The sequence below is a fragment of the Pangasianodon hypophthalmus genome, chromosome 17 (genome assembly GCF_027358585.1).
Source record: "Pangasianodon hypophthalmus isolate fPanHyp1 chromosome 17, fPanHyp1.pri, whole genome shotgun sequence".
NCBI lineage: Eukaryota > Metazoa > Chordata > Actinopteri > Siluriformes > Pangasiidae > Pangasianodon > Pangasianodon hypophthalmus.
In genome coordinates, this window is record NC_069726.1 from 22,782,529 (window position 1) to 22,810,435 (window position 27,907).

Sequence of the window (27,907 nt, forward strand, 5' to 3'; positions counted from 1 at the left end):
CTGAAATTCAAACCAGACCGTCAGGTACCGGGATCACATTTTCCACCATTCTGATGTTTGATGTGAACATTACCTGAAGCTCATGACCTGTATCTGCATGGTTTTATGTAGTGCATGAACGAACAGGTGTACAGGTGTTCCTAATTATCTGGCTGGTGAGTGTATACATATACAGTACATCCTGCTTTTCTTTCTTTCTGTATGTTGATTTTAATTGCTCATATGTTGTGTGTCTTTTATAGGTAACGTCTAGCAAAGATATTTCTTTAATTACATAGTGAATGTGGCATTAAGATTGAATCATCAGTTTGCTTGACTGTCTGGATTGTCTTCTTGATCTTTCAGCAATCTCCTGAGCTAATGCCTCTTCTTATTTTCTTATGTTTTTAATCATTCATATGAAATATTTGCCACAATAATCAGAGCCATTGTAATGTGTTTTATATGAACATGGGATATTAAGTGTAGACTGTGTTCATATTCATTTAACCCACTAACTAATGGTGGGCGGGGTTATTTTTCCAATTGACAGAGTTATTATATAAGTCTGATAACAAGGGCTACAATTCTGCCAACACATTCTGCCAATAATTTTAACCCTTTACAATCTACTTGTATTTACAAAGGAAATATGGTTCCACTTGCTATCTGAAATTTAGTTAAATAAATCAATTTATTACCCATAGTAGCACTACTGTCCAACATGAACATCAACTGCTGCAAATATGTATACAGATATACAAATATGTAAGGAATAAACACTCTGTGTCATGCTGTTACAGGAAAATAATCAGCGATGGGGTGGTATGATGAAGCGGGGTAACTCTTATCACCCTGCAGTTAGTTATTATTTTCCTATAACAGCACCAGAAGTTTACCTCGTGTACTACGGCACTTTATTATTTATTAAAGATTCATGTCATCTACTTTGTATCTGTTTATAGTCGTAATGAATGTTGTGTAACATCCATGAAACAATTTCTCACTTGTGTTGCAGCAGCTATAAACACACATTCCCTCACCAGCCTCTCTATTTTCTTTCAAAAATACTCAGTTCGTCATGTTACCGAGAAACCTGTAAAAGTGTAAGCTCCTCTGTCTTGAAGATGTCGGAAAACTGAAACTTCACCATGTCAATCATTACACACATTTTCTAGATCAGTTTATGTGGAACATCCTCTGTACCATTCCCTGTGAATGAGCTGTTACTGTAGTAATGTGTAGAAAATTAACCAACACCTTCTGACCAATCAGAATTGAGAATTCGAAAACAGTATGATACAGATGTGTTAGAAGAACATACGCCGAGTCGAGGCATCACTGCATTGAGTTGTTTTAGAGAGTGACTTTTTCCAAACCGCCTCATTCCAACCTTTCTGAAGACTTCGGAATCATGTTCGGAAAGGAAGCATAATCCGAGATTTACATAAAGAGGCGGAGCTTGTGATTTATAATTCAGTACATCTAAGTCTCAGACCAAACTGCCTACCTAACAAGACGATAAGCTTCTCTCTCAGTGGGATGTAGCAGACAGAAATGAAGAATTTCCACATTGTTTTGCCTGAGTGTGATTTCTCCAAGATCAACAAGCCTACCTACACAAAACTCCGTGAGCCGAAGGTCCGTGTTGCCATGGGTACAACGAGCCCACTGGCAGCAATGCGTCCGTTTATGAACAGAATATATCTGTTAATCTGTCTCAAATTTCTCACACAGAATGGGAAACTGAATTAGATAGCAGCCAGGGTGCCCCTATTTAGAAAAACCCCGCTGTAATGGGAGTAATATGACACTTGCATTCCAGCTAATGATGTATATTATCATATAGGGTGGAAAAGATTTTCCTGTTATGGTCTAGGCACAGGAACATCTCTGCTGTGGCTTTGTGTTGGGTTTTTTTTTTTAATATTTTTGTCTCTGTAGCTCAATTTTTTTTTCATCATAATAAATTTAACATCCTGAGTTAGACCTCTGCTACTCAGCCCCCCCCAAAAATCTGCAGTGGCTTGAATACATCATTTATATTTCATACATCAGGCTGCTACAATACTTACCTGCCCTTACCTGGTAACAGTAACTCTGCACCATCACACCATCCTGGAGTTGACTAGCTTCCTCTAATATTCATCAAGTAAGGAATAAAACACCCTGTTTTATGCTGTTATGGGAAAATACTTAACTTCAGGGTGATAACAGTAACTCCACTTCATCGCACCACACCTTGCCATCATTGATTATTTTCCTCATAAAGTAAGGAATAAAACATCTGTGTTGTGCTGGTTTAGGAAAAGAATTAATGATGGGGTTGTGTGATTAAACAGAGTCACTGCTACCAAAGTGGATTATTTTCCTATAACAGCACAACACTGAGTGTTTTATTCCTCTTATACCAAGCAAATAAGCCGGCAGTTGCAATTTTTAATATGTGAAAAAACATCATTTTTTTATCTGTATATAGTTTATAGAACATCCGTGAAGTAGTCACACAAGTCCCTCTGAATGAGCTGTTGCTGTAGAAACTGTAAAGGGATTTGCAGCTGCACTACTGTCCTACTGTTACAGGAAAGTAATCAACACCTTCTGACCAATCACTGTGGCATAAAGGTAATGTTTTGTGTAGTTTATGATGGAACTGCTACACGAGAGCTGCTTCATGAATAACCTCTACTTTAATTAAGTGTGTTGTGTTTTGCCAAGCTGTGTCTTGGGTTGTGTGTCTTTTCAGCTTTTGCTGCTTTGATTGAGTTCCCTGCGATGCCACTTTGCCGTATTGACCTCCTCTGCATGGCTGCTCCACTGGAGAGCCAGTCATTCTGGCAATCCGGGGCATTGTTAATGCTTCAGATGGGACATTTTCCAGCTTGTGACTAATTTTTCTGGGGCTTTGTTGATCTTCTTGCTTTTGTTCTTAATTCTGTGAGGTTTATTTCGGTTTTGCTCATGTCTCTTATGCTGTTTTGCTGTTTTAAACATTTGGTATTTACATAACAGTTTAGCCGTGTCCCGTTACACAAAATTTATTTCAAACATGTTTTACCTCAAGCAGGTTTTGCTAGCATAAGCATTAACAATATGTTCTAGCAGATCATTTAAATGCTACAGTTGTTTCATCCCTGGACCATGAGCTTCTTATTAGTTCAGCTTCTGGACATTTATTCGTTCATTTGATATCATTCTTTACCTGACACTGCTGGAAATCATTGCTGCGATCACTGACCTTGCATTGACCTTGCATTGTTTGTCACAGAGAATGACAAGTATCTTCACAAGTTAATCTTATCTGTGGTGTTCCTCAGGGTTTCATTCTTGGACCACTGTTATTTTCTGCCTATATACTGTTCTCATGACTACTGATTTCCATGGTGCTGGATGACATTAATGATGACGTAATGCTATAGGCTACTACCTAGAGACTTTTTAGAGTAAGATAATCATAACAGAATGTCCAGAGTTGCAAACTTACAGTCATCTAGCACGCGCCCTAGCAGCTGATTTTGAGCAGTTTTAGATGTAACTTTGTTCAACTGTGTTTGATACAGCACACAAAAACAAACAAAAGACCTGGAAGTAGCGCAATGTAAAAGGGAGACACATTTTACTTCTGCAAGGTCACCATGGTGCACACGCATTTCTAACGTACAGACATCATCCACTTGTCTGTGGCCTTATCCTCCTTTCCTTCCCCAATCTGAGCAGTATATCTTACAACAGAAATGGTTCTGTATGCCATCGACACACTGTCCGCACTCACACTTTGCATTTGCTTGTGGAAAATTTATTAGATTTAATTCTGATTATTTGGGATGAAACAAGATCTCAGTGACTGCAGAGTTTTTTTGGTTTTTTTAACTTGCCCAATATGGCAACCCTGTCATTATCTGTCTTGTCCACTGAAAACAACCCATAGATCCAATTCCACTTAAAGGAGTGTCTCCATGGACACCTTATAGACTGCTGCCAAACTGCATTATGGGATTAAGCAACCATGCGGTGTTGCTTTATTGTCTGTCTTAAAGAGTTTGCTTTTTTGTTTCAGAGTGTATAGGCAATCTTAAGGCATTTTCACATTTGGCACATTTGGGATTTTTTTCTAGACCCAGGACTGTTTAAAATGAGATTTTGATATGCTTGGTCGAGTGTGAAAGCTGTTTTTGAAATCATGTTTCACCTGAAGCTTGAACATGGTGGTCTGGTGTGATTGGTTCATGTTACATCTTCTTAAAATTTTTACGATGGAGCAAAAAAGCCCACTGTGATCTAAATGGAAAGCCTTCCAGATATTTGCTGCAAACTGAATTCTCATAGCATATTTATTTATTTTTCTGTTACAAGCAAGATGCTTGGATTGGAATGGTTCACTGCCTTTCCAGTATAGAAACAAATGCTCAAATAAATAGTGCATTGATTACATTTATAAATTAATAAATGTATTAATAAAGCTTATTAATTTTTTTTCCAACCAAGAACACATTCAATTCATCATCATATTCTTTTTTTTTTTTAATTCATGCCACTGCTTGTTTTCTTTAATGCAAATGAAGGCTTTGAGATTATTTAATTTTTTTTATCTTTTATTCTATATTTATATTTTTATGTTATTGTATTTATTACATTGTATTGCATTTCCATCAGACTATTTCTCTTAAAATCTGCCCGGGTAATATAATGTAATAGTTTCCACCGTTTTTTTTTTTTTTCTTCCTTTCTTTCTTTTCTTATAAACAAACATACCACCCCCTCTGTTTTTCTCTTTTTTATGGACCATTAAGGCCATAGAAGCATAGAAAAAAAAAGAGAAGGAAAAAAGAAATCAAAGGAAAACTAGAGTAAAGTGTAAAATGAAATAAATAAATAAGGAGAGAAAATAGGAAGAATATGATTCATGTGCCCATCAATATATCAAAAGCAAAACACAGTTTGACAGCAAAACAACCTGTTCTGGTGCAGTGGCCCGGTTCTTGTGACAGCGCTGCCACCACAATGCTTTTCCCTATAGACCTGAATCACCAATACCAAATAAAATATTTGAGGCTGAATGTATTGTTCAGTCTTAGAGGATGGTATGGATTCTTCAGTTAAAGGGAGCCGTGAAGTTAACAACTAATACATTCAATCAGTGGGAGCGTATATCCCTGCCATATTCCTGCAGTAATCCTGGGAGATCAAGCAAAAAACTTCAAGGCTAGCAGATGGATAAGTGCACATCTGTCTTTCTTTTTATGCTAATACAATATCTCCAGCTGACTCAGCCTCGCTCAGGGACGTCCACAGCCTTTAAAAAAAACTCTGAGTGGATAATGTTAGCGTGGGATTTTTCAGAACTCTGCGAAAGGTAAATTGGTGTGAAGTAAAATCTCAAGCGGTCTCGCCATCTCATGGTGTCAGACATTTAGTATGTTTAGCGAAAAATGTGTTTAGGCTTGTCTGACGGCCGAGTTTACAGATCTGAAATGATCAATGAAAGGCGGTCAGTTTGACTAAAAAATCTCGTTTTCACAATTTTTGGCCTCTCGATTGGCCAAGATATTTTGCTTGGCTTTTTTTTTTAAATATTGCATTTGAGCTATGGAGGTAAACAATTAAGGGAATAAAGTTTTGGCACCTGTTTTGTATTTCTAAACCATCATAAACTTGTAACACTATTTTTACATAAACAGATTCATGAAATATTACGTAAAGTGCTCCACATATCAAATTTGCTCTTTTCAAGCTGGATCTTAGTGTTACAGACACCAATATGACTGTGTAAAAAAACAAAGTAGTTTATATACAATAGTTCATCACATCAGGAAAACAATTTTTAAAATTTGGTGACTCGTCATGTACCAGGTTTGTGTTTGTCCAATTAAACACTTTCTAGAATGTATATATGTCTCACCGCCAGGGGTGTGTCTTGCTCTACAGTAGCAGCTCATTAACAGTAAATGTTGTTCCCCTGTGTGTTTTTGGTTGTGTGTCTTAACACACCCTTTTCTGTCACTTGGTAGAGGATAAATAGTAGGAGTTTTATTCATTGTTTTTTACCGTTTAGTCATCATTTTGTCATTTTCAGCTCTGCTTTTATGGAGTTTTATGGACGTGGCTAAATGTAAATCGACTGTACCTTGTACGTGCCTCGTAGTTTACAGATGATACAGTGGATATAAAAGTATACACACCCCTGTTAAAATGGCAAGTTATTAAATCATGCCAGAACCTTTTCCACCTTCAATGTGAAATTACAACGTGTAAAAATTAAGTGGGAAAACAATCAGAAACCTTTTAGGGAAAAATAGAAAAAATAAAAAATTTACAATAACTTGGTTGCATAAGTGTGCACACCCTTTTATAATTGGGGATGTGGCTGTGTTCAGAATGAACCAATCACATTCAATCTCATGTTCAAAAGTAATTATCATCAGCTGTCATCAATGAAATTATTCTGATTAAAGCCCAAATAAAGACCAACTGTTTCTGTAGGATTTTCTTCACATCTTCTTGGTTTCATCTGACTGCTGAAGCCATGGTCTGCACAGAGCTGACAAAGCCTGTACAGGGTCTCACTGTTGAAAGATATCGATCAGGAGAGGAGTACACCGTGAAGGCCATCATCAACAAGTGGAGAAACTGGAGCACCACAGTGACATCACCAAGAACAGGACAAAAACTTACCAGGGAGGCAACATTAAAGGAGCTGCAGGAATATCTGACAAGAACAGATTACTCTCTGCATGTGACAACAATCTCTCGTATTCTTCACATGTCTGGGCTATGGGGTAGGCTGGCTAGACAGAAGCCCTTTCTCACAAAAAAACATCCAAGCTCAACTAAATTACCGCAAATCATGTGGCAAAATGTGTTATGGTCTGATGAGACCAATTCCAGAAGGTAGAAATATTCCATAATTCCAAAAGGTATGTTTGGTGCAGGTTTCCTCTGGGTACTCCAGTTTCCTCCCCCAGTCCAAAGACATGCATTGTAGGCTGATTGGCATTTCCAAATTGTCTATAATGTGTGAATGGGTGTGTGAATGTGTGTGATTGTGCCCTGTGATGGGTTGGCACCCCGTCCAGGGTGTCCCCTGCCTGGTGCCCCGAGTTCCCTGAGATAGGCTCCAGGCTCACCAGAGACTCTGTGTACGATAAGTGGTATGGAAAATGGATGGATGGATATTTGGTGCAAAAAAAAGCAAATCACCAAAAGAACACCATACCCATAGAGAAGCATGGTGGTGGCAGCATCGTTTTTTTTAGGCTGCTTTTCTTCAGCCAGATCTGGGGCATTTATCAAGGTGAAGGAAATCAAAGAATAGCTACAAACACCAGTCGATTTTAGTGCAAAATCTTCAGGTGTCTGCTAGCAACCTGAAAATGAAAAGGAATTTCACCTTTCAGCATGACAATGACCAAAGCATACATCCAAATCAACGAAGGAATGGCTTAACCAAAAGAAGATCAATGTTTGTGAATGACCTAGCCAGAGCCCAGACCTGAATCCAGCTAAAAATCTGTGGGGTGACGTGAAGAGGACTGTGCACAGGAGATGCCCTTACAATCTGATGGATCTACAATGTTTTTGCAAGAAAGAGTGAGAAAATATTGCCAAGTCAGGATGTGCCAAGCTGATAGACTCTTACCCAAAGGACTGAGTGGTGTAATAAAATCAAAAGCTGTTTCAACAAAGTATTAGTTTAAGGGTGTGCAAACTTATGCAACTAGGTTATTATCAGTTTTTTTTTTCTTTTTTTACCTAAAAAAAATTCTGATTGTTTTTCACTTTATTTGTGTACTTTGAAGTTTCACATTATAGGTGGGAAAAGAATTGACATGATTTATCTTAATTTCATTCTTCTACTTAACAAAACCTGCCATTTTAATAGGGGTGTGTGGACTTTTTATATCCATTGTATGCATGCATTTGCAACTTGTGTAAATCTGATGTGAAGTTTAGTTCGGTGTGGAAACACAAAACTTTACTACATGTTTAATAAATGAGGCAATTGTAAAGCAGCCCATTATTAAAGCAGATACTTTTAAAAGTTTTTTTTTTTTATTTAGGTTCAGCTTGCCCTTTGGGGAAAAGCCTCGACTAAGGATTCCTGATTCCCAAAAGCTTTCATATTGAACCCATCCAAAGGACTTTCAAGAAACCCTTACTTCCATGAAGGTTGGTGTCCTGGTTTTTTTTATTCCATCCCAATGCAATTTTCTCTCCCTGCTAAAATGGAGGTAAGTAATTTTTTTTTATTTGTCTGGTAGGAAAGGATTCCTGATCTCACTCCTCAGTGCCTATCATTATACAGAAAAAAACATGCACATTACTGAAAAAGGCTGAACCATTTTCTGGCCCAAATGGCCGCTAATGGGACTGAAGCTTCCATGTAAGTGGTGGTAGTGGTAGTGTGTGGATACTATTTTAATGCTCTTCTCTTCTGACATCATGTCTTCCTTCTGTTTTTCAGTCCCACAGCAAAATAATTCTTAAATCTGATGTTTGGCATTCACTTCGTTGTTTAATTCCCAACATCCTTCACTGGCAATTGAATCTTGACGTTCCATTTCACCACTTTTATTCATTTTTGAACTTTTGAGGTAGAGATTCGGTGCTGTGGGATAAAGGCAAAAGGTATTCTGAGGGATTTTGAACATTAAGTCTAACCAGCTTGCCTCAGACACAAGACACTAGAAATCTAACCTTGTGGCTTAGAGAGAGAGAGAGAGAGAGAGAGAGAGAGAGAGAAAGAGAGAGAGAGAGAGAGAAAGAGCGAGCACAAAACTCTGGAAAACTTCACGATTTGTTTCACAGGGCTGACGCTTATTCTTTAGGACAAGGTTTGAAGGTTTCAGTGTGGAGGTGTAGTGTGAGGGTTCCAACAGTTCATGCTGTTCTTTCTTAGATGTATGTATAAAATAAGTTTTTTTTTTAGAAGAAACTCACCAGAATGGAAAAAGTTATTTTCTGGTTAAAAATTTCCGAGGTCGCACCACATCTAAATTGTCATCCATAAGGTGAGAAGTTTTTGAAAGTGTTGCCAATTTTTTTTTAGTTACATCCAGTAAAGGCTGTATTCAAATTGGAGGCCAAATTGGAAAGCATGTTGTCTTATTGTCTTTAAGACAATGCATAGGAACGTGGGTCTCATTGATTCCATATATGGAAACTTGACAAATAAACTAAAAGACACAACAGGGTATAAATGGGTGAACTAATCAAGAACTAATACACAATCAGGTGAGATGGCAATGATGGAACTGGGGGTGGAGATAAGACCAAAACAGAAAAAAAAAAACAAAAAAAAAAACAAGCACATGGCACTTGTCACTATGGAAACCACGATGCAAAGGGGAAATCTGTAACACTGGGGTTTATATATACTTTATGTCTATTTACTTGTTTACATATGGTAAGATGTCTCTTCAGATATTTCCATTTATATTTATAAATGTTAATAATATTCTCTGCGAACATTACACAGGTCACTAGCATGCGCTTCTCAGATAGGATTTCAGAAATTTTAGTCAAATTCGTACATTTTAAGTAAGGAATAAAACACTGTGTGTTGTGCTGACACAGGGAAATAATCAACAACAGGGTGGTGTGATAAAGCAGAGTTACTGTTAGCACACCGACATTGATTGTTATCCTATAACAGCACATGCTGAAGTGTTTTCTTCCTTTCATTAAACAGCAATTTACCAACAATTACAATTTATTAAAGAACAACGTCATATTTTTTTCTGTTTAAAGTTACTTTATTACGCTTGTCATCTTACCGAGAAGTGTAAACTCCTTTACAGCTTTACTTCTGACTGTAAGCACTGACACTGGAGACTCCTTCCATAAATGTTAAATAAACTTCTCCTTACAGAAAACTTCACCATATCAAATATCACCATATCACCATACCGTAGCTGTTCATGTGTACAAGTCCGTGTGAATGAGATGTTACTATAGAAACGATAACATATTAGAATAAGCGCAGTAATATAAACCTGTGGTTTAGAGCTGTGCTAAAAAAGATAGAAAAAGAGCGTAGTATGGAGCTTGTATCATGTTTCTTCACTGAAGAGTAAAATCGTTGGTAGAAGATGCATCGCCCTGTCTCTATAACCTGAGCTGAGTGAGTAAACGGAGGAGGTGGGGACTTGAGTCACAAATTCGATGACTTCAGACTCGAGTCCAATTTAAAAAAAAACAACAACAACAACTGACACTCGGCTTTAAATCAGAGACTTGAACTTGAGATTTATGACCAAAATGAATCACGACCTCGCCTCCACCAGGGGAAAAGCAGGGAGTAGTGTGCCAATGTTTAAATAAAGATACCCACAGCAGGCTCGAATCGTTCTGCCAAGGATTATAAGCTTCATGAAGAACAAAACTGCAATATGCACAATGTCAAGGAGACAAAGTGTCCAGCCTCAGGTTGATTAATGGGGTCTACTCTTATCGATCGCTGAGTCTATATTTTCAGCGTATATTAGTTTCTTGTGGGCGGAGTTATTAGTTTAACTAATAGTATAGCAACTATTTCTATAAAGCTACTTTTAAACCGTGGTAATAAACTCTGTTGAGAACTAAAAGTCTGTAAAAGGACTGTGTGCGAAAAAAAACTGTTTCTCTCTCAATGTGCTGACACTGGAGACTCCTTCCACAAATGTTAAATAAACATCTGCTTACAGAAAACTTCACCATATCAATGATTTCACACGTTATTAATCCGTTTATGTCGGGCTTTTGTCTTACATGTCCCTGTAAGACAAATGAGCTATTACTATAGAAATCATAATGTATTAATATAAACCCGTGAGCTGCAGAAAATAATAGAAAATGAATCAATGCCTTCTGAGCAATTACAATTACAATGTTCCAGAATGTTATTTTCACTGTTTGAAAGCTGCAGAAAAAATCTGTGTGGAAATGCTGCTGTTTAAAATGTATACATCTCAGGAATGGACATCTTTGCATGTTTTGAGAAAGAACATTGCTTTCAGATGTGTAAAAGTTTAACACTGGGTCATGTAATAACATCCAGTACCACAGGCAGAAATGTATTCTGAGGTGATATGCTTATCGTGTAGATTCGGCAGATTATCGCTCCAAAACATCAGGAGAACTTCAACGAGCTCTAGTAATTTCCAGACTTTCTTCTTGCTGGTCTTCCTTTATATGAGATATCAGCTGTATGCTGCTTCCCGCTTGGTTCACAACCTCCCGACGTTCTCTCATGTAGTCTCCCTACCGAGTTCACTCCGCTGGCATCCTGTTGCAGCAGGAATAAAGAGCCTTTGCATTGCAGACTTCTAAAGAGCTCAGCAGCAGTCTACACATCCTGGCTCAAAGCCACACACGAGTCAGAAACTCACATCTTCAGCTTCAGCATGTTTGGATGTCTGGACATGCTCATAGCAAGAGCTCTGGCTGCTTCGACATCCTCTCTCGTCCTCGTCTGTGGTGGAACATCTCGATTCTTTCTGCAAAATCAGACAGAATAACTCCATAGCTCTAAATAGAGTTACTAATAATCAACCCTGAAGTTGATTATTTTCCTGTAACAGCACGTCCTGTAGTGTTTTATTCCTTCTCTACTGCAGCAATTTGCCAATGCTATCAGTTATTATTTATTAAAGAATGAAGCATCGTACTTTTTATCCAATTACAGATACATTTAATGTCTGCAAAACAAGTTAGTTCCTGCTCTCGCTTACTTTATAGCAGCTATAAACAGTCGTTTATTCACCAGCCTCTCTTTTTTCACTCTCTTGAAGTTAATAAGACAAAAAAAACACAGTTTGAAACCAGAAAACCACAAAGTGCAAACTCCTCTGTCCTGAAGTTACAGCTTTAGCTTTGACTCTTTCAATGCATTGACACTGGAAACTCCTTCCTTAAACTTTTAAAAAAAACACACACATCTCCTCGCTGTGCAAGTCTCTGTGAATGAGCTGTTACTATAGCAGCAAAAACGTGTTAGAACAAGTGCATTAATATAAACCTGTGATTTTCAGTGGCACTATTGTCAGAGCTGCTCTTATAGAAAATTAATCAACACCTTCTGATAGTTGATCATCAAAACTGGACCATGGAAAAGTTTATTGTGTGTTATCAATATATTTTTTATATTAGAAATCATTGTAGAACTTACTGAAGTTCGGCCAAGCAAGTTAATTAAGGAACACTACAGAATATTTCAGAATGAAATGGGATTAAGATAAAACCTGTTCACTCATGGACATCATTTTCAGAGAGAAATCCAAATCATTGCAGATCAGCAAAATGGCTGTTTGCTGGAACTGAATTTTCAGGGCTGATTGACAGGCTTTGACTTTGAAAGGTCACGTCAGGTTCCTCCGAGCGTTAATCCTCTGCACGACTCCAGCTGACACACGCGTGTTATTCCCGTGTAGGAGTGATGGCGGTTTGTAGCTCAGCAGGAACTCGCCAAAGCGCTGATACTGATCGAGTCTGTGAGGATTTCAATTTGGTTTTCTTGCTTTTGATTCACCTTCTTTCCATTCTCTCTTCCCGTCACTCGATTCCTATCAAACTTATTGCACGCACCATGCTGGGGAAAAGAAGAAGAAGAAGGCACCGTAATGTTCGCTTGATCAATACGTACAAGACAGCGACGGCAGAATGCAATTACCGTCTCCCTCGCTTTCTCGCCGAGCCCTGGGGGGACTGTAAATACACTCCCACTCCCGCTGCCAAGCTGTGTTACCCCCATGGCGCATTTGTGAGGACCAAATGTCTCCCAAATGATAGAAAAAAGGTTTTTTTTTATCTCTTAAGAAATGGAGCTTTTTAATGGAGAAGGATTGAAAGGCTGCGATTTTGAGACTGAGTGATTTTTTCTAATTAGCGAGAGTATCATTAAAGGAAGATTGTCCTGTCCTTTCCTTTTTTGATGTTTTTTATTTGTCAGATGCTTTCATACAAAATAGAAGTGAAGAAGAATGAAAACAATGCTGTTTGCAGCTGGCCCGGTTCTTTGAACATCAATTATCAAGTTATCTGTATTGGACTGTTGACAATGTGCATTTTTCTTTTTCATTTTTCAAAGGTGTTGTTTGACAATGAGTCCATAAGCTCAAACCAACTCAGAAGCTTGCACTCACTGACCACATAATTAGGAACACCTGTACCCCTTACCCATGCAACTATCCACTGGGGCAGCAATAAATCACTACACAGAATGGTGCAAAAAACTAAACACATCCAGTTCTGCATAAACGCCTTGTTGATGAGAAACGTCGGGGAAGAATGGGCAGACTGGTTTGAGCTGACAGGAAGAGTACGGTAACTCACATAACCACTCTTTACAACGCCATGAGTAGAAGAGCATCTCAGAATGCTCAGCACATCGAGCCATGAGGCAGATGGACTACGACAGATTAAATTCAACATGATAACAGTAGCAAAAAAAGGATTTGTTACAAAATCTATTTAATCCATAGGGTGTCCCAAAAGTCTCCAGACAAAGGGAAATAAATATTTTTCATACTCAGTTTATATTATATATTTTTTGTTCTTCAGATAGCCTTTAAGAACACCTTTGACAAAAGAAGAATGTATTGAAATCATTCTGATGGCTGGATCCGGAAGCTGTCGCAAGGTTGCAATGGACTTTAGCATGAAACATGGTAAGCACATCACACATGAGACTGTCACCAAACTTATTAACAATTTCAAAAAGCCTGGAAGTGCTTCTGAGAAGTGGACGTCCATGAACGTCCACTGACGAAGGCACAACTGATGTGGTGCTGGTAAACACAGTCCCCTATGTATGGAGACTATTGGGACACGCTGCAGATTTTACTCCTCTCCTGCTGCATCTCAGGTATATCAGCTATATGACATGTATATTACATGTTACATGTATATTATATACTACATGTAGACCACACATGACATATTGCAAAACATATCAGAAATTTCAATTTAACACTGTGCGCAGAGGTTAAATTGAGATCGAGGAGGTGTTGGAGATTATATTGTTATTATGTTATTATATAGTCTTCTATATTTCTGTTTCTTTCCTCTGGGCTTAATTTAGCAAACCACACTTGGGTGGGCAAAGCTTCCAGCCTGAAACACATTAACTATGTTTATATTCAAATATTTTTGATGTGCTAGCATTTCTGGTGCTTATTTGTCTATTGACGTTGTGTTCTTGTTATTTCTGTGTGAAGTTAGCGGTTGTCTGTCGCTCTGATGTCACAGGGGGGACATTGATTTAACATTTAATGATCAAGGGGAGGGTGGAGAGTATCTGGGTGTTTACTGTGAGCTCGATGTATCACATCAAACAGTAAAAAGAAGGCTGGAAGGCTGTACATGTACTCATACATCTACATTTCCATCAAAAGACAAGACCAGATGTTAGCTTTGTTTCTCGTACACATAAACCAACAACTCCAGAGTTTCACTACTTTCATCCAATTCAACCCCTGTGTCTGTGCCTAGTGACAGTTGCTAAGCTACAACAGTTCTGTGACCTGTTTAGGAATGGTGATTAGAGAAGAATCAATTCCAGGTCAATACACTGGGTTTGGGTGCAAAGGAGTCAGCTTATTATAGCCAACAGTGGCCTTTTTGGAAGCGGCAACTTTAAGCATTTAACTTCAGGAAAAAGGAATTGTCAGTTGGCTCCTTGTGAATGTTGGAGGGACTGTTCCAGGGCCAGCAGTGAAAAAGTTAACACATAGCCACCCAGGTGGCAAACTGACATTGGGCCAATGTTTGGCCACCTTCATTTTGTTCAGTAGCTTAACGTTGGGCAGCAATTGCTGACAGACCTTCAGCCAGCTTTAAATCCGCCATGCCAATGCTGGATCAGCCATTCAGTTGGGTCAAGGTTGGGTACTGACATTTTGTCCGTTGGGCCACCAGGGCCAATGGACTTTCTGGCACCTTGCCAACGTTGGGAAAAACTTTAGTCATTCAGTTGGGTCAAGGTTGGGTGCTAATGTTGGGTCACCATCATTTTGTCCATTGCAGTACATGCCAAATACAATGCAATATCATAAGTCTTGACCAGGGAGTCAGTAGTGCTTTGATGTAGCATATTGTCTGTTGAAACGACTAGCAATGCAACATAAGCATCAATGGCAGGCATGTAGCCGAACCCCAACCTGCTCGTGATTTGTCAGAATTAGCCAGAACAAGGATTCCCCAGATGTCTGTCAATAAAGTCCTTACAAGTCTTGTGGTATAGTGAACTCTCTCGTAAGAGGTGTTGAGTGAAAGAGTGCAATCGATGATGTGGGTTGCAGTGCACCATCCAACCTTGCTTGGTCACCATTATCTTTAGAGTGGATGCTGCCATGGCTAGTTTAAAGGTTCACAGATGCTACAGTGTGCCATAGCAATCTACAAAAAATGCTCATCGTATGTAAGATATCACATTAATAAATTCACTGTGTGTGCGCTTACACTTTGGCTTCGTTTGCAATAATTTATTAGATTTAATTCTGATTGTGTGCTATAAAACAAGATCTTGGCAGCTGCAGAGTATTTTTAAGCTAGCCCAATTTGGGATAAACCTCATGGCATCAACCCTGTTATTAACTGTTCTGTACACTGCTCCTCCCCCGAGCACAGGGCAGCGTGATTCCTGCCCCAATGAAACTGGAACAAACTCTCTTAGTGCTTGTTGCAGTTCCTATCTTTGACAACTAGCGGAAATAAAAACTCTAAATGGGGGTTAAATGGGGCAGTGAGAAAGATGAGCCAATCATTGGAACATCAGCTTCTGTCAACATCTGTCAAATAGTGACATTTTTTTAAAATCATTATCAAAAACAAAAGAGATAATTAGTATTTTAGTGTAATTTAAAATGTATAGAGTTGTGCATGTGGACTTTATGAACATTAACATTCGTTGACGGCAGTATTTATTTTAAATGCTGCATCATGCATCATGTGTCTTGGCTGGAAGATCTCAGCATGCTCAAGTCACTGTCCAGGTGTTTCCCACCATCCCTGTCTGTCAGGGGTGAAATACAACCACCTACACCCAGCTGCCTCTGTCTCCTGCATTATAGCTCTCAGAAAACAAACCAGGAGCTTGTACGGTTGTCTGATTATGAGTAAAGACCAGCACTGAACTGAAAAGCAAAGCGCCGTACAATTTGTTCCTTTTTATTAAATTCACATCATCATCTCAGTTCATGGATGTATTGCAACCATTAAAGTTTTGAAATTTGTCACTTTTAAATGGCTGTAGTTTGGAGAAAAAAATAAAAATGGCTGCAGTAGATATTTTATACTTGCTGTTGAAAGCTCGTCATACAGGTGAGCTTTTTTGACAGTTTATTTTCTGGCTCAGTGAAATCTTGTGAAATAACTGTTACTTCCATCCGAGTGTGTCTTTGAATGTGCAGGTGGGAAGCTGCAACTAACAATTAAGCCACCAAGGACACTTCCTGCTACTGCAGCTCAGGGATTATTGGACTCCAGACGCTAAATCCAGACGCTGTAAATCATCACCTGATTGCTGGTAGCACCTAAGAAAAAAACCTCAACACAAACCTTTAGATTACATAAGCAGAGCACCATTGCAAGACTGGTCAGACAGAACTGATTAATTTCCTGTAATAGCAGCTCTGACAGTAGTGCAGCTGCAAATCACAGGTTTATTTTTTTTAATGCACTCTTTATCATTTCTATAGTAATGGCTCATTCACAGGGGCTCATACTGTGGAAACTGCACATGCAAACAGATTTTAAAAAAAAAACATGGTGAAGTTTTCTGTAACATTTATGGAAGGAGTCTCCAGTGTCAGCGCTTTGTAAAAAAGTCTGTAACTTTAGGTTTTCAGGACAGAGGAGTTTACGCTTTAGGAGTTTCGCAGAACGACTGTTCCTCACTGCTGTAACGTAAGTTAGAACAGGAAATGACTTGATTAGGACGTTCCACAACATCAAGACATAGAATCATTCCTTAATGAATGAAAAATTGTGAATGTAAGCGAATTATGTTGGTATAAGAGGAATAAAAGACTACAGGATGTGCTGTTATCAGAAAATAATCAGCTTTGCAGTGCTAACAGTAACTAGACAGTTTGATCTTTTTTGTTACTTCGAGAAACTTAACCTTCTTAACAAGATCTGCACATGATTTCATTTGGTCTTAAGGATGCACCGTATGCAAATATCTGATATGCGCTCAGTTTTCTGAAAGATCATCGCTCTCGTCATCTGGGTGAAAGCATATGAGACTGTCAACAATGATGACACAAATGCTGCATTCGACTAGAGGTTGTGACTCGTAATTTCTGACCTCAGACCAGGACAAGCCAAAGAACACGCCCCCTCAACTTCGAATTCCTACTCAGGAACCCGGTATGATCTCCTCAAGCCCGAGTTCAGCAAGTGATGTTACATCAAAAAAGTTGATGTAACATCTCATTTAAGTTACCTTTAAATGAGTTCTACTGTATATATAAATATTTGCTTTAGGTCAGTCAACATACAGGCATATTCACTTGTTAAATCTGCATATAACATTGTAATGAATATACAGTTCACTGTTTGAGGAAAATATACAATATATGCATCACATCACATAAGGCTAGCTTTTTGCTAACAAAAGATGAACATGGATTGTCCATGTTTTTTCCTACTTTGTAGCTTGAACGCATGGAGTTCGAAAACAACGTCATTATGAGCCCAGAGCTTCAACTTCCTAAGTAAGTTGAGCATTAATCTGATTAGCATTAATCTGAGCAAAAGATAAACTCTTTAATTTCCTAGCTTGTGTGTGTGTGTGTGTGTGTGTGTCTTTATCTTTCAGCACTCAAGTCAGTGTGTCTGTTCCTGTTCTTTTTCTTTTTTTTTAAGAATACAGCTATTCAACATCTTTGGCTATTGTGTATTGGGGTAATGACCTCTCAATCACTCCAACATCCCGGCTGGTCACTGCGTACTGGATTTGTTCAGAGTTCTGTATGAAACAGGCGCAAATAAAAAGAAATAAAAAAAAAAATTCTGACTGTTAGTGTAAGATCCAAAACCTTTTTTTTTTTAATGCCCCTACTTTGATGTATCACACAAACACACAAACCAACCATGCTTATACTTAAAACTGCATTTTATATATACATAAAAAAAAGTTGATTTATTATCCAGATCACATTTCAATCATCTGCATATCGACCGGTTTCTTTGCTCACGCGGCGGTGCTTTAACCTTTGTAAATAAATAAACTCCTTCCTTTCCAAGACAGATTGTATAACAGATTGAGTCCCAAATCAGCTAAAATGCTGCTCCTGGTACAAAAGGGCTGCTAGCAACCTTTTCCCGGCCAAAAATCCCTCACAATTTCTCTTACTCTGCTAAGCAGCGATGGCTGTAAACAAAAAGGTCGTTATTGTCGTTGTTATTGATATTCCTGGGTGAAGAATCAATTCAACACACAACACGGTGGCGTGCTCGGAGAAGAAACGAGGGCTGAACGATGCATCATAATTATATTTCTCTATATTAAAGATTATAACATGACTTATTAAAACTGTAGTTACCGACTGCTAACGCGATGTGATTAAAGATCAGTCTGCATCAGCTTAACTGCACGCCATACAATGACTAATGATTATAAACCTCCAACCAATCGATTCATATAAAAGACTGTATTCATATAGGATCCATATCTAATGTTATAATGAATAATGTATTGTACTTGAGATCAGATCCATATATCCTCATGAGATCTTCATATGAGAACAATGAACTACTTCCTGTTGAAACACATTGATTAGGTTCCATAATTATCACGCACAAGAAAATGCAAATGGTTATGAAAAATTAATATACACAAACAGTAGAAGATTGTTATCTCAGATATCGTAGAGCTCTGTACTATCAGCAAAGCCGAGGTGGATTTAAGTGACAGAAGAGTTGGAGTTATAGCTTTTTATATGATTATATATATATTAGTAGTAGTAGTAGCAGAAGTAGCAATTTTATTCATTTGTTATATTTTTTAAATATTTTTTATTAATTTATTATATTTATTATTAATTATATTGATCACATTTATTGTCATTTATCTTTCTTTCTTTCTTTATTTCTGACAACACACCTGGCCGGGTGCTCAGGAAATGTGCTGATCAGCTTGCAGACGTCCACACAGACATGTTCAACATATCCCTGCTCCAAGCAGTCGTCCCTGTGTGCTTGAAGATGACCACCATCATCCCTGTACCAAAGAAATCATCTGCGTCCTGCCTGGATGACTACCGGCCTGTTTCACTCACACCTATCATCATGAAGTGCTTGGAGTGGCTAGTCATGAAACCCATTTCAGTCCACTACCATCAACAGACGACTCCATATCTGCTACCATCCACCTTCCTCTGACCACCTGGACAAGTGTATAAGGACTGTTCATCAACTTCAGTTCAGCATTCAGCACAATCATCCCTCAGAAAGTGATAAGAAAGCTGAGCCTGCTGGGTCGGACCACCTCCCTCTGCAACCGGCTCCTGGACTTTCAGACTGGGAGACCCCGGTCTGTCAGGATCGGGAACACAACCTCCAGCACCACCACACTGAACACCAGCGCTCCCCAGAGCTGTGTGCTCAGTCCACTGCTGTTCACCCTGCTGACTCATGACTGTGCTGCAAAGTACAATTCAAATCACATCATCAAGTTTACTGAGCACACTACAGTCACAGGCAGCAACAATGATGAGTCAGTGTGCAGAGAGGAGGTGAACCAGGTCGCAGAATGGGGTAGAGAAATTAATCTATCTCTTAATGTTGATAATAAAACAGATGATTGTTGACTTCAGGAGGACCCAAGTGGACCACTCACCTCTCGACATCAATGGAACAACTGCAGAGAGAGTCAAAAGCTCCAAGTTTCTTAGTATGCACATGACGGAAGACCTCTCCTGGACTCTCAACACCACCTGTCTAGCCAAGAAGGCCCAGCAGCATCTCCACTTCCTGCAGAGAGCAAAACTCCCCCCTCCCATCCTGACCTCCTTCTCAAGACCCTACAGCGGATTCTGAGAACAGCTGAAAAGTTCATCGGAGTCTCTCTACCCACCATCGACACCTCATACAACAAGCACTGCATCCGCAAAGCCGCCAGCATTGTGGACGACCCCCTCACCTCTCTCATGCACTTTTCACTCTCCTGACGTCTGGCAGAAGGTACAGGAGCATCCGTGCCACCACAGCAGACTCCGCAACAGCAGTCAGATTACTCACCACACTGCTGCCTCCCAACGCTCACCTGGGCTAGTCAAACACCTAACCCAGTATGACTCAGTACCACTTCACGCCGCACTGTACAAAGCTGCAGCAGACACTTTCATATTATGGAACTCGTTTTTGCTGCTACATCACACAGTTGTTTACGATGTATAGCTTATGTTCTGTCTATTTATTGTTCTGTTCTGTGTATTTATTGTCTTGTACTCATCTCACACTGTTGTGTATTTGCACTTTATGTAGTCTGGCGTACTGTTATGTGTTGCACCACGGTCCTGAAGAAACGACATTTCATTCCAATGTATACAAGCGATGTAGAGGAATGACAATAAAAACTCACTTGACTTGACTTTATTTCATTTTTGCATAGAGCTGCAATTCACTGAATTCACTGGAAATGCCCAAAAACTTACAGCACAGGAGAACAAAGTTACGGTTCATCGTAATCATAAAAAAATCTGATTACACATTAAAAAATTAAATGAATAAATGTTAGCTCGGCACTAACGTAATAGCCATAATAACAGTGTAATATGATTAAAGGTAAATAAGATGATCCTCAAGATTATAAACTAAGATCATTTTACTAACTTCGGACCTCTTATTAACATGGATGTGGGTTATTTTACTGATTAACGCTGCTTATTTTATTGTAAGTGTAGAGTTCGCTTAGGCATTAGGGGAACGCTAACATGATGCCAAACTCACAAATTCAACACAATTCCAATGACTCAGGTTGTAGGAAAAAGAAAGTAGGCTAGAAAAAAAAATATATTCGTTTTTTTTTTAAAATTCAATTTAATTCACATGAAACTCCCCCAGCTCTCTACCCACATGACCATCATTTATTTATTTATTTATTTATTTATTTACTCACTTATTTACCTTATTATTAAATAAAGTATTGTGATATTGTGATGTCTCGTGCAGCCATCATGAATGTTACAGGAGACTACTGTCCATAGGCGACTGCTGGAAAATGTCAACAACACAACTGCAACTTTTTTTCCTTCAGGACGGAATCACACACACACACACACACACACACACACACACAGCGACCAAGCATTCTTGTGCAAGCCATTACACATTATACACTCCAGAGGATCTGCGACTCTTCATTAAAATTAGCTCGGTTTGATCTTGATTTCATGTCGAGACTCCTTTAGTGTGTGTGTGTGTGTGTGTGTGTATGCGCGCGTGCAGTTTTGCCCATCCTCCGTGAATCGCGCAGTGTGTGTGTGTGTGTGTGTGTCCTGCGCTTCACTCGGATAGAGAAGAAGAAGTGTGTGAACGCGCGTTTTCTCTCCGTCGATGGGGATGTGGGTTTTTCTGATGCTCGCGGCGCGCGCAGGACCGATGAGGATTAATAATAATAATAATAATAATAATAATAATAATAATAGTCGTGTGCTCGGTTAGACTGTTTATCTGCGCGCGCTGCAGCAAACAACTTTTGTTTTCGTTTGGCTGTTGGTCGTTTCATACTGCGTTCATATCCGCCGCGTTACTTTGGCGCGCGCACTATGCTGCTCGGCGCTCCGGCGCTCACGTGGCTTCTTTCCGGTGCATTTGGACCCAACCGGGGGAGGCGCGCGGCCGCTCGGTCAGTGCGTGTGCGCGCTTTTTGGGCACCTTAAGGACAGATTTTTTTTTTTTTAATTGATATCTTTTTTTGCAAGCATGTTTTTTTCCATGAAGGACCGACTTGAGCCTTGAGACTTACGACTTAAGACTTGAGGCGCGTGTGCGCGCGTGCCTCCGTCTTCATCAGGTCTGCAGCGCGAGGAGACCGTCGGAGAATCTCCCGAGAAACCGGAGGGACGCAAAGTGCACGAGACTGGAGGCGACACGCAGCAGATATGGGTGAGTTGTGAGTTTAAGCCAAAAGAAAAAAAATGATAATAATAATAATAATAATAATAATAATAATAAGGCAGAGCTTGGAGAAGTGTTGATTCAGAACCTGCAGTGTTGCAGTAAGTTAAATCGTGATTTTGCGCGTGCAGGGTGTTAAAATTTCAACACCCACGATGTTACGGTGTTAAATCAGGCGTGCACGAGGGCATGTGTAGCACTGTAGGTGTTAATCATCCACTGTAGGAATCTGTGCAGCTCTGTGTGTGCCTTTAATACTGTAGCTGTGCATCACTGACTCAACACTGCAGGACTTCTTAGAATTGTGGTTAAATTGAGGAATTTTTTCTATTTATTTAAAATAAATGTGTTCAATGCTGTAGGTATTCATCCAGAACTGTAACTGCACAAGAATGCTATTTATTTATTTATTTATTTATTGGGGGGGAGGGGGGGGTCCTATGGGTTTTTTTTAGATTACAATCTAAAAAGTGCAAATGTGTTTATCAGCAATATAAAAGTGCACAGGGGAGAAAAAGCTGCTACATGATGGTGTTTGTTGAACTGTTGCCGTATTTTCCTACTTACTGTCCTGACAACATGGCAGCCGCTCTGAAGCTCAGGTGTGGGTGGCTTTGCTGAGCTGACTCGGTCGTGCATGAAGGGAATTTGTGGGTTTGTAGCTGTGCTGGACACTGACGGATTTATTTTTACTTATTTATTTATTTAAAGTGTATTTTTCCTTCAGCGTAGGCTGCGTTTGATCCGTAGCGTGCGCAGATCAAGCCTGCAAGGGCAGAGTGTAATATAATCTGGTCATACTGTATATTGGAATTTGCAATATACCTAATTAAATGAAATAAAAAAGGAAATTTATTAGCAGCTGTAAAGCATGTAAGCGTAGCTGACCACTGAGGCAGCTTTAAGCTCTTCTGCACTTTAGATCCAATTTCAGCTCGCTCTCTTTCTCCAGTCCATCTGTAGCATGAACCTTCAGGAGCCTCAGGCTTCAGCCTCTAATCCACTCGTCTATGTGAGCTGCGCTGAGACGATCTCTTAGGCTTGTCAGATTTGTGCGCTTTGTCCTGTCCTGCCCTTTAACTATCGCTGAGTGATGATAGTATCACCTGTGGGTTTTGCAGGGTGGGAAAGAAGGGGGCGTGGCCAGACATACATAACATATTCCATGTACATATTACATCATTATATCATAAAAACCCTGGAAGCTAGTTACGAGTCGGCTGTAGCTGCTAGTCGCTAAGGTTTAGCCAGGTTTTGTGGATTAATTACTTGTTAACTACGTATAACTAGGCTCATTATAAAATTGAAATGAAATGAGATAAACTATGTGAGCAGTGATACTTATTGAACTGTTGTATAGTGATAAACACGGCATGTTTCATTTGATTAATTTGGCCAGGGGAAGATAAGATGCATCAGAAAAAGATGTTTTCTCTTCCTAGACTATTAAGGTTAATACAGGACGACAAAAGGGGCGAAAGTCTTAAAGCTACAGACGCCACGTTTTCCGACAGACATGGAAATCACATAACTTGATATAAACTATCGCGATTCCCGATGCTGTTGTCAATCATCCAGAGCCTTGTGTGTGTGTGTGTGTGTGTGTGTTGGATGTACACTTATGCCCATTATGGGTAAAAATCATAGAACGGGATCTAAATTCAGACTAGCTTTTAACTTGTTGTTAAAAATAACAAAATAATTTTCATTTCATTCGTTTATGTCTGTGGACTCTGAGTGTATCAGGAGCAAGTTGTCATGTTGAAGTTCAAGTTCATCAAGCCTCTTGTAAGGAATAACACACTCCATAATCATGCTGTTAAAGGAAAATGATCAACAACAGTCATGATGGAGTGTTCTATTCCTCTTATGCAACAGCGATTTGCGATCAGCGATATGTTGCAGAACATACGCAAAACGAGTTAGAGCAGTTATAAACAGTCGTTCCCTTACCAACCTCTTTTTTCTAGTTAATGAAACAAATGAAAACAAAACAAAAAAACACAGCTTGTTGCCTTTTGCTACAGAGAAACCACAAAGCGTAATGTTTCTGACTGTTGCAAAGCACTGACTCTGGAGACTCCTTCCATAAATGTTAAATAAATAAATTCAATGCCTACACACATTTTTTAATCTGTTTATGTCGAGCGTTTGCCGTACAAGTTCCTGTGAATGAGCTGTTACTATAGAAACAATAACGTATGACGAGTGGATTAATATAAACCTGCTGCTACTGTCAGAGCTGCTTGTCTAGAAAATTAATCATTGTCTGACCAATCAGAATCCAGAATGCAACAGTGCTGTGGTGTAACTTCATTGAGATGTATAATAATTTAGCTGGGAACACACACACAAACACACACACACACACACACACACAACCTGTGCTGGTATTCCCATTGGGATTGCTGTCAGCATCCTCATACATCATTGTTAGCGTGCTGTGCTCATGGCAGATGTTAACTCGCAGCTTCTCAGACTGATACAAAACACAACATGTGTGTTTAATATTCGCATAGTACTTGTTTATCCAGTTTTGTTGAAATTTTAGGTTTCTTTGAATTCGCATGAAGAGAGAAATAAAGAATTTAGAAAACATTTCATGCAGTTTTCCAAAAAAAAAAGAAAAAGAAAAGCTGTGGTTCTTCACTGGAATTTTTATTTTTATTTTTATTTATTTATTTTTTTTAGAAAGAATAAAGCCAAGACACTTACAGCTGTAGAGGCTGTTTTTTTTTTAAACAGATTTCAATCTATCCTTGTCAGTTCAAATTTTAATCTTTGAATGGTGTTAAGACTTCAAATATTTATTTCACTGTGGACTCTTCAGAGAAATACTTTTACAGAAAAGTTAGAATTGCAGTAGAGTTGGAATATCATTTATCATTTAATCAAAAAATGACCATGTGCTGGTATAAAAAAGATGTTTTTAAGCCATTTTCCTATCTATCCTATTTATACAAAAATCCAACAATTATCATCAATTCTTCTGTAATAAGCTTCTAGATAGAGATCAGATCAGACAACCGCTAACATTTCACAGGAAGAAGAAAATACAGCACCAACCAACAGATTAGCACAGAATCCCAATTCTAATCCCACATCAGAGCTTTTTCCCTCCCATCATTTCTGTTCAGGTCATTATCTTGTTGAAAGTTCCATGGATAGCCAACTCTTAACCTCCTGGCAGAGGCAAACCAGATCATGGGCTAAAATATCAGAATTCATGATATGATTCATGAGCTCCTGGACCGCTAGTTGCAAAACAGACCCAATAATCAATGATCCAACATCATATTTTGACTTTTTATTCTGTCTTCTTTTTTGGTTTCATCTGAACATCACACACAATTCCAAATAGTTCCAGTGAGTCTTGGTGAAGTTTTATATTTTCAGAGCTAGCTTGGTCACAAACATGGCTACTGGTTTTTTGCTACACAGTTGCTAGCATAATTCATGTTATATGTCTTGACTAGCTCTTAACATAAAATACACACTGTTAGAGAGATAACTAGTAAGCTAAGAAAGCATTGTGACATTAGCACAGTGCTGCGTTTAGGTACAATTGTCATGCTCTTGTACAGGGGTTGGATGCAAGAGCAGGCCTCATAAATATAAATATATATTTAGGCAAGAGATTAAATTAAGGGGCGGGGCAAAACTGGAGTGACAGACAGACACAAGTCAGCGATTAGCAAACAGAAAATAACATGACAAAGGCGAACTTGATAACGAGAAATAAATAAAGTAAAACCAGAGGAATAAATGCACGGAACCGTAACCACAAAATGGAGGAGCAAAACTTCGCAGTGTGCGTGTGTGTGCCATGTAAAAGATTATGGGAATTGAGGTCTTGAGGTGTTGTGCATGACATGCTGAGGATTCTGGGAGTTTGGTGGAGATGTAACAATACGAATGAACTCATATTCTACGCAAACTTGACTTCATGTGACTTTGCATGACCTAGCTTTTGATTTTAATAAGAATTTACATATTTATGGCTAAGTGCAAATAGCAGTAGCTGTATTGGCTCACTCTAGCTAATGCGCTTTCCACTAACCAATCAGAAACGTGTATTTTATTTTGTATAAACTGTTTTCAGTAAATGTATCACTGCATGAATAGATTTGGTTTGTGAGAGAAACAAAAAAAAAATGTTGCATCATTTTATGCCAAATTCAGTTTTATTAACTAGAAAATAATGAGTTATTCAATAAATGATATATTACTGGTTTCAGGAAATGGGCCCTTTTTTTTCTTTACACTTTTTGTTTTTTATGCTGGAGCTAACCTTCACAGGGAAAATTTCCTTTAGCTAAAAACACGACAATGATGAATCATAAATATTAGTTCATGCAGCTCAGCAGTGTGTTACATTTCTAAACAATTTTCCGCTGTGTCATCGTTTTATAACTTTTCCCTTGATGATGAGTAGAGGAAATTAAAAAATATACATATATATATAAAATTCTCTTATACCCAGGGAAAGGATGATGTGTGTATCGTCTCGCTGCTGCAGTCTGCACTGAAGTTTGGTGTTATTGTCAGCACTTTCAGATCAGCCCTTTCCATTTTTTCCATCTGAGAGGGCGAGAGTTCGGCAGAGAGCAGGTGTTCATCCTGTGGAGCTGACTGTTACGAACAACGTCCCCTTTTTCACTACAGACTATGACTACAAGATAAACGCTGCGTTCGACTAAAGCTCGTAAATCAGAATTTCAATCCTCCGGCTAGGAAAAACCAAAGCAAACGTTCCCTCAAATTGTAATTCCTGCTTGGAAAGATGGGAAGTTGTCTTCAACCCTGAGTTCCGTGTACGACGCCGTGGCGACATGGCCGCTAACACCGTGAACAAGCTAGCAAGCTAACATTAGCTATCGTGAGTTCATGATGTACTTAGATTAGCTTAATCAACATACAGACACATTAGTTTTAGGTTTTGAGAAGAAAAGCGAACAGTACATCATAAACTCCAGATCACTAATGTTAACTGATTAGCTTGATGCTAACAAAACACACGCTTTCATGGAGGTGTCCATGTTTTTTCACCAGTTTGTAATGTGCATGTCTACCAGAAGCCAGCCTTTTCCAGCACGTAATGTTCTTTTCATGGAATAATAACATTAAAGTAACTGACTTTATCTGTTTACAGAGCTAAACTAAGCTAATATGGCAAACCTTTAAACCCAAAATGTAAAGTAATCGCTACAAAGGTTGGCCAGCTAGCTAACTAGGAATATAGCTGCCTAACATTAGCAAAAGGATGCTATTAGTGATGTAATTCAGTTTATCTAACCACTATTTTATCATTCGATAAATGAAAGTGGTAAAATATAATACATGAACATCAGGTAGCTACAAAGCTAGTTGTCGTCAGTGCTTCATCAAAGTTATCATCCTTATCAGCACTGTTTCTTAAGCTGGTATCTGTGAAGAAAGTCATATTATTTATTCAGCTTGAGGATTCTAACTTATTACTAAAGTTCAGGAATGAGAATAAAGAGAAAATTCATTACAAATGGAAAACCTTGTACCCTGCATCTGCAAAGGACCCATCATTAACAGTGTTGTGATAATAAATAATAATAATATTAATAATAAAAAATTCCTCTGAGACTTTAGTCATTAATCATTCGAATGTTGCAGAATTGAAAAGTAATGAAGAGCTGGAAAGGTGGAGGATACGTCGGAAATGAAAGGGTTAAGCAGACTCTCGCTGATTTTGGCACTCCTTCTGTAGCTGTGTGTGAGTGTATCTATATTCATCCTTGTGAGACTGATTGCTGATATTATTAGGCATGCATCGTTGCCATTTTTCTTTCAGACA

At 38.8% G+C, this 27,907-nt stretch overlaps 1 protein-coding gene across 2 annotated transcripts in view; it reads left to right on the forward strand.

The window, feature by feature from the left end:
• The first annotated feature begins 21,487 nt into the window (after positions 1-21,487).
• The window catches only part of lrrtm4l1 (leucine rich repeat transmembrane neuronal 4 like 1), a 48,726-nt gene continuing 42,306 nt past the window's right edge, over positions 21,488-27,907 (forward strand). For both annotated transcript variants that reach the window (XR_003404475.3, XM_026942744.3), the window contains exon 1: positions 21,488-22,068. Coding sequence is in view for 1 of the 2 variants with exons in the window: in XM_026942744.3 (XP_026798545.1) it covers positions 22,065-22,068 (4 nt within the window). In the remaining variant the exon portion in view is untranslated. The remainder of the gene's footprint in view (positions 22,069-27,907) is intronic.